Genomic DNA, 8,383 nt, shown 5'->3' with positions numbered 1-8,383 from the left:
TTTTTGGAGTTGTTTTCAGGACTTACTATTTTTAGTAAGTGCTATATCAAGCATTGTTATTCTTAGCAGTTCAGTGCAAAGCTCCAACCCAGTTCAGTTTTGATGGTTTCAGTACTTCAGTTTCCGGCTCAATTTAGCATTAATCAGTTATTAAATTAAAAGTGATTTTATTATATATTATTACCTTAGCCTAAGGTTTTAATATTTTATTTTTGTGGAGGAACGACTTAGGAAGGGAAATATATGTTTTTTATCCTAAGTCTCATTTTATTTCCGAAGTCACGTGATGCCAAAAATGAAAATAATTCATGCTTTATGATGTTTTTATGTTATAACATATTGACCTTGGAAAAATTTGACTAGGAAGGGTTGAAGAGGGGATTCCAAGCCTTGAGGGGTCATGAAATGAAATGCAAGTGAAAAAAAAGGTGAATTTGGGCGCCATGTGAATTTGAATTTAAGCCTCCAAAATCTATAAATAAGAGTGTTGAGCTCTCATTTAGTTTATGCTTGTTGAATGATAACATTATGCTGCCAGAAAGGTGTTAGAATTAAGCTTCGAAGTTGAGAGCTTCCTAGCAACCATCAGTTTCATACTTGAAAGACAGTATCTACCTGATTGTTTGTGACTATCTTTCATCCAAAGAGATAGATTATGTTGATTGAAGAAGATTAAGAGATTTTTAGTTTGGTGTGTTTCCAGTTTGTTGCTTTTTGGAGTGGTTGTAGGAGTTTTTTAGTCATATGTTCTTTCTCGAGTGACTGTTTGTTCTGGGTAATAGCTCATTGGAAGCCTCTTTGTTGGATGACTCATCATCTGGAGGCTCGTGTTATTTGGTTTGGTGTGCATTTTTAACTTGATTATTGAACTTCTTTATTGGTCGTACATTTCCAGCCAACCCTAGGGCAGTGTGTAGAATTTTGAGTGGTGATTTGATGGGGTTGTTGAGCTGGGGGTCTGATCGCCTACCCTCTAGCATCCATTTGCCGCTAGTTCAAAGCTGTTTGGTGGAGGTTTGAGTGAGTTGTGTGCATCTCATTATTGCTAGTTCATTTTGGTGTTGTTGCTAGTTTAATGTCAATTTGATTAAGGTGTAATTGGATTGCTATTTTAGTGTTTTTCATTGTGACCTCCAGTAGAACTTTCTCTCTATTAGAGTTGATAATTCTCTTGTTCTAACAGTAGTTGCAGATTTCATTATTGTGAGATTGTTTCAGTAGTACTGATCAATCCCTTTGCTGCAATTTACTTGTATTTCCTAGTGCATAAGTGGAAGAGGTTGGCCTTTCCACCTATCTCTATTTGTAATGTTGTCCTCTCGTTGCATAAGCGGTTGAAATATTTGTAATGTTGTCCTCCTGTTGAATAAGCGGTGGAGTTGAGAGTAATTTTCATTTCTAGTTCTCCAGTTGCATAAGCGATAGATTGATTGTTGTTTCGGTTGTTTTGGTTTGTTCCTGGTTGGTTTATCGCCAAAAAGTTTCATAACTTCCATCACTCGCTATATAAGTGGAAGGGGTTGGCTTGCCGCCCAAGTTTGTAATAATTTTCAGTATTTGCAGTTGACGATCCCCTCAACACTGTATGCTCTCACCTTCCCAGATTGGGCACTTGGTGATCAAAAAGTGGAAGGGTTGCAGTTTTCATAATTATTGTATTTTCATTGCTAACCCTAACGGGTTTTTGTTGTGTTGTAAACTGCTAAATTTTTATATGAATTTGTGGGGATATTACTGTGGTATCAAAGCCACTTTCCTGCCAGCCTGTGTGATAAGGGTTCTCCATGAGTGACATAGACATCGGATATTACAATAGAGAATAGAGAAGGTAGTAGTATCAGATTCCTTCAGTCCCAATGGAAGAGACATTTTCAGAGGTATTGAGAAACATAGAGAAAGCAGTGGATTCAACCGATTCAGTTGATACTATGGCAGAGAGAACGTCATATTCAAATGGGGCTACAGAGAGAGTTGAAAATAATTTTTATGTTATGATGGATATGATGTCCCAGTTGTTGGCTACATTAACACAGAATGCTAGTGGGACTCAAAATAAAAACACCAATGGAAATAATGCCAGAACCTCTAACAACTCTGGAGGAAATGGGAATGGAGGAAATGGGAATGGAAGCAACCAGAGTAGAAACCATGGTCGAACACTTATTGGATTTGTTTCAAGACCGTTGCAACCCGTATTCCTTCCAAGGGAAGTACCACCACCTAAAGTGGATGTACCCATGGCTAATGAGATAAGAGAAAGCTACATGGAGTATGCCTCTCTTCCAACAGAGATTTGGGACATCCTAACCCTGGACCAACTCATGAATCAAAAGAAGAGAAGGGAAGGGAGATATGATAACCATTATTCCACTCTGAGAGACTATCAATAAGCTCTTGGAAAGGTGACTCTAGCTCATTTTGATGGGAACAATAAGTGTATGACTAGAGCTTGGGTTCAGAAGTTGGACAACTATTTGTCCTTGAGGTTGGTGCATGAAGAAGATTCTATCATTTTTACTACTTTGCACTTGGATGGGGCTTCTCACAAGTGGTGGTACCATGGGCTGGTCACCCTTGGCCATAGATCGATCAATACCTATGCAAAATTCACCAACAAGTTGATCAAGAGATTTGATACTAAGGATCCAGAGGTGAAATTCAGAGAGCTTGCACAACTCAAACAACAGGGCTCTTTGGACACTTACATAATTGAGTTTCAAAGTCTTTCAATTATGATTAGTGGTATTTCTGAGAAGAGGTTAGTGGTCCTATTCACTGAAGGAATTTAACAGCCATTGAAAGGTTGGGTTAAAGCCTTTGATCCACCCACATTGGCTGAAAAAGTCAAGAAAGCAAGGAGCATGGAGTTGGTTGCCCCTAAGTCCAAAATTTAGTCTAAGCCCTTCCCCTATCAAAAAGACAAAAACAAATTTACAAATCGGACCAAAAAGTTCCCTTCTTGGATGGATGATGAGCTCCACCAAGATCTTCGAAGGAAGAATTTATGTTACTCTTGCAAGGAGCCTTGGGCCCATAGGTGTTATGGAAAGGGAAGGGCACATCAGTTGGAAGCCTATTCTGATGAAGGATCATATTCTAAAATTTCAAAACAACAGACTGACATGGAGGAGAGTGAGTATGAAGAGGTTCCAAAAGGGCCTGAAAGTGATCAATGGAATGGGGGTATAGTTGCCCAACTCTCAAGATTTCACAAGAATGAATCATTTAAAGTTCAAGGAGAATTGAGAGAGCACCGATTGGTTGCTCTAATTGACACTGGAGCAACTCAAAACTTCATTGATGCTAGAATTGTTACAAAGAGAGGCCTTGTCACTGATGAATTTGAAGACTTTAAGGTCATGGTGGCTAGTGGGTCAACCATTTGTTGCAAACGGATGGTTTCCAATATGTCAATTTGGTTGGGTAACTATAAAGTCAAGGATGACTTCTATGTTGTCAACATTGGAGGAACTGATGACGTGATCCTTGGTATACAGTGGTTGTGATCTCTTGGAGACATCACCCTTAACTTGCAAACCATGCAGTTAAAATTCATGTCTGAAGGAAAGAGGGTAGTATTGAGAGAGATGTCAAATGGAGGTCCTCATATTGTGTCACTAAAAAGGATGGAAAAGCTTATTCGCCATGGACAAGTTGAGTGGGCAACAGAGTGAATGATTATGCCCACCAAACCTGTTGACGTAAAGAGGCACTATCCTTCAGATATTCAGGATTTGATCACAAAAAGAAGTAAAGTCTTTGAGGACTTACCACCTGGGAGACCTCCTAATAGGAGATCTGAACACATCATTGAGTTGGAGGAAGGAGAAAAATTGGTTATTACCACTTCATACTGGTATCCTAAGAAGCAAAAATATGAGATAGAGAAGGCCATTAAGGAGCTCTTGGACATGGGGTTTATCCGTCCAAGTAAGAGCCCATTTGCTTCAATAGTGCTTTTAGTTAGGAAGAAAGATGGGACAATGCGCATGTGCGTGGATTACCAAGTATTAAATCAAAAGACTATCAAGAATCGATACCCCGTCCCCCAAATTGATGAGCTACATGGAGCGGTTTTCTTCTCAAAAATTGATCTCAGATCGTGGTACTATCAGATTTGCATGAGGGAGTCAGATATTGAGAAGACTACATTTAGGTGCCACTTTGGGCATTTTGAATTTCTAGTCATGCCCTTTGGTTAGACTAATGCTCCTGCAACATTCCAGTTTTGCATGAATAAGATCTTTCAGAAGTAGCTAAGGAAGTTTGTGCTAATATTTTTTGATGACATCCTCATCTTTAGCAAGACTTGGGAAGAGCACTTGCAAGACTTAGATGAAGTCAGTATACTGGAGTCAGAATCCTTGTTTTCTAAGGAGTCCAAATGTGAATTTGGAATGAGAGAACTAATTTACATTGGTCACATCATTAGTACAAAGGGAGTCAAGGTTGATCCCAAAAAGGTCAAGGCTATTGTTGATTGGCCTCCACCTAAGAATTTGACACATCTTAAGGGGTTCTTGGGGTTATGTGGATTCTACAGGAGGTTCGTGAAGGGTTACTCACAACTTGTTGTCCCCCTCATCGATCTCATTATATAGGGAGCTTTCAGCTGGTCAGAAAAGGAACAAGGTGTGTTTGACAAGTTTAAGGAGATTATGAGTTCGTGCCCTGTTTTGGCTATACCCGACTTCTCCAAGCCCTTTGAATTGCAGTGTGATGCATCAAGAGAAGTATTTGGTGTTGTTTTGATGCAAGAGAAGCATCCAATAGCGTTTGAGAGAAGGAAGTTACGTGGAGCTGAGAATTCTTACTCTATCTATGACAAGGAAATGCTTGCAATCATGCATGCATTAGCCAAGTTCAGACAATACTTGGTGGGGAGTAAATTTGTTGCTAAAATAGATCATAACAGTCTCAAACACTTTATGCATGAAAAATATTTGAATGAGAGACAACAGAAGTGGGTAAGTAAGCTACAGGCTTATGACTTTGACATATAATATGTTAAAGACACGAATAACATTATGGTTGATGTTCTTTCCAAAAGACTTCATTTGAGCTCCTTGTGTGAGCTTACGACTGATTTGAGGGACTTGTTACTTGTTGATTATGCAAAAAAGGCAGTTTGCAACTAGCATCATAGAGGGCACTTTTCATGATGAAAAGTACAAATTGGTGGATGGGTTGATTTTGTACAAGGGAAGGATTCTTCTAGTTCCCGAATCCAAGTGGAAAGGGAAGATTTTACAGACTTTTCATGACATTCCCCTTGCTGGTCACCAAGGTTTTTTCAAGACATACAAGTAGATCCAAGGAAGATTCTCTTGGAAAGGGTTGAAGAATGATGTCTTGAGGTACATTAAGGAGTGCCACACCTATCAGATGAATAAGGATGAGCATACTGCACCCGCTGGTTTGTTGCAACCACTACCTATTCCCAATCAGAAATGAGAAAGTATCTCAATGGACTTCATCATCGGGTTGCCTAGGGCTAATGGAAAGGATTCTATCTATGTGGTGGTTGTGGACAGATTGACTAAATTTGCTCATTTATTTGCAATTACCAACTCATTTACATTAGTTTAGGTTGCTAATGTATTCTTTCATGAGGTGTTTAGACTGCATGTGCTACCTAAAAACATTGAAAGTGATAGGGACAACAAGTTCCTAAGCACTTTTTGGCAGGAAGTCTTCAGATTGTGCAACACAGTGCTTACTCTAAGCACACGTTATCACCCTCAGACTAATGGGCAAACAGAAATTTTGAAAAAATGGTTGGAAGGCTATCTCAAAAACTATGTCTCGGAGCAACAAAAAGCATGGGTGAGATGGCTACATTTGGGGGAATATTGCTACAATTCCTCCTATCATATGTCCATCAGGATGTCCCCTTTTATGGCACTGTATGGTTACGAGGCTCCCAACTTTGTTGATTTGATGTTTGGTGATGGAAAATCCCCTCAAGCGAGGGACATGGAGCAACAATGTTAGGATATTTTGAAGGTTTTGAAGAACAACCTCCAGATTGCACAAAATCAGCAGAATATGTACGTTGATCAGCGGCGAGTAGAGTGCTCATTTGAGGTTGGAGACATGGTCTATCTTAGACTTCAGCCTTTTAGAAAGTCCACTCTCAAGAAGAGTGGAGCAGAGAAGCTTAAGTTGTGTTTCTATGGGCCATTCAGAGTCATCAGGAGAGTTGGAGCAATGGCTTATGAGTTAGAACTTCTGGCAAGTAGCAAGGTGCATAATGTCTTCCACGTGTCTCACCTCAAGAAGGCACTCTGGCACAACATTGTGGTCTCTTTAGATTTGCCTCCTTTGGATGAGGAGGGACAGTTGGTATTGATTCCAGAAGAGATTATTGATTTCAGAGAGCACTCCTTGAGAAGAAGGACAATCAAGGAGTATTTGGTGAAGTGCAAGAACCTACCTACAGAGGATGCCACTTGGGAGAGTGAGGAGATTTTACAAAATCATAGCTTGCAATTACTTGTGGGAAAGCAATCTTGGGAAGGGCGGACTGTAATGTCCCCTTCTTAGTGATGAGAAGTTCAGTTGGCCATTAACCTATTCCGGAGACCTGTAGGATGACTAGAACCAAAAATTAGGGTTTCCAACTTTGTGGAGATTTGTGTGTTGTTTGATGATGGATTAGTTGGAATTCTATAATTCAAATTGTAGACTTCTGGGTTTTCTAAGAGCTTCACAAAGGTGTGACATACATTCTGTTTGGGGAAGTTTTTAGAACTTACTATTTTTAATAAGTCGACGATAGTCGTCAGGGTTTTTGGGTTTTTCTGGGTTTTCTGAGCTCATCCACAGGGTTTGAAGAGCAATATTTTTGGAGTTGTTTTCAGGACTTACTATTTTTAGTAAGTGTTATATCAGGTAGTGCTATTCTTAGTAGTTCAATGCAGAGCTTCAACCTAGTTCAGTTTTGATGGTTTCAGTACTTCATTTTCTGGCTCAATTTGGCATTAATTAGTTGTTGAACTAAAAGTGATTTTATTATATATTATTATCTTAGCCTAAGGTCTAATATTTTATTTTTGTGCAGGAACTACTTAGGAAGGGAAATATATGTTTTTTATCCCAAGTCTCATTTTATTTCCTAAGTCAGCTGGCACCAAGAATAAAAATATTTCATGCTTTATGATGTTTCTATATTATAACATATTGACCTTGGAAAAGTTCAACTAGGAAGGGTTGAAGAGGGGACACCAAGCCTTGAGGGGTCATGAAATGAAATGCAAGTGAAAAAAAAGGTGAATTTGGGCGCCATGTGAATTTGAACTTGAGCCTCTAAAATCTATAAATAAGAGTGTTGAGCTCTCATTTGGTTTATGCTTGTTGAATGATAATGTTATGCTGCTAGAATTGCACTTTGAAGTTGAGAGCTTCCTAGCAACCATCAGCTTCATACTTGAAACACAATATGTAGCTGATTATTTATGACTATCTTTCATCCAGAGAGATAGATTGTGTCGATCGAAGAAGATTGAGAGATTTTTAGTTTGGTGTGTTTCCAGTTTGTTGGTTTTTGGAGTGGCTGTAGGAGTTTTTTAGTCATATCTTCCTGCTCGAGTGACGGTTTGTTCTGGGTAATAGCTCGTTGGAAGCCTCTATGCTGGACGATTCATCATCTAGAGGCTCGTGTTATTTGGTTTGGTGTGCATTTTTAACTTGTTGATCGAACTTCCCTGTTGGTCGTACATTTCTAGCCAACCTTAGGGCAGCGTGCAACATTTTCAATGGTGATTTGATGGGATTGTTGAGTTGGGGGTCTGATCGCCTACTCTCTAGCATCCATTTGCCGCCAGTTTGGAGCTGTTTGGTGGAGTTTTGAGTGAGTTGTGTGCATTTAATTGTTGCTAGTTCATTTTGGTGTTGCTAGTAGTTTAATGTTAGTTTGATTAAGGTGTGATTGGGTTGCTATTTCAGTGTTTTCCATTTTGACCTCCAGTAGAATTTTCTTTCTATTAAAGTTGATAATTCTCTTGTTCTGACAATAGTTGCAGATTTTATTATTGTAAGATTGTTTCAGTAGTACTGATCAATCCCTTTGTTGCAATTTACTTGTATTTCCCACTACATAAGTGGAAGAGGTTGGCCATGCCACCTATCTCTGTTTGTAATGTTGTCCTCTCATTGCATAAGCGGTTGAGATATCTGTAATGTTGTCCTCCCGCTGAATAAACGATTGAGTTGATAGTAATTTTCATTTCTAGTCCTCCAGCTGCATAAGTGGTAGAGTGATTGTTGTTTCAGTTGTTTTGGTTTGTTCCTAGCTAGTTTACCAATAGGAAGTTTCAGAACTTCCATCACCCGTTGTATAGGAAAAAGGGGTTGGCTTGCCGCCCAAGTTTGTAATAATTTT

At 39.2% G+C, this 8,383-nt stretch overlaps 2 protein-coding genes across 2 annotated transcripts; both read left to right on the top strand.

Moving 5' to 3' along the window:
• Positions 1–3,674: 3,674 nt before the first annotated feature.
• On the top strand, positions 3,675–5,003 carry LOC131874243 (uncharacterized). The gene is made up of 2 exons (XM_059217523.1): positions 3,675–4,007; positions 4,716–5,003. The coding sequence occupies exons 1-2, from the start codon at positions 3,675–3,677 to the stop codon at positions 5,001–5,003; spliced, it is 621 nt and encodes a 206-aa protein (XP_059073506.1).
• A 1,045-nt stretch (positions 5,004–6,048) lies between these two features.
• Positions 6,049–6,546, top strand: LOC131874241 (uncharacterized). The gene has a single exon (XM_059217522.1). The coding sequence runs from the start codon at positions 6,049–6,051 to the stop codon at positions 6,544–6,546; it is 498 nt and encodes a 165-aa protein (XP_059073505.1).
• The last annotated feature ends 1,837 nt before the right edge of the window (positions 6,547–8,383 follow it).

The sequence above is a fragment of the Cryptomeria japonica genome, chromosome 3, assembly GCF_030272615.1.
Source record: "Cryptomeria japonica chromosome 3, Sugi_1.0, whole genome shotgun sequence".
Lineage (NCBI taxonomy): Eukaryota > Viridiplantae > Streptophyta > Pinopsida > Cupressales > Cupressaceae > Cryptomeria > Cryptomeria japonica.
Note: the sequence above shows the minus strand (reverse complement) of the source record. Positions and strands in the feature narration are given on the sequence as shown.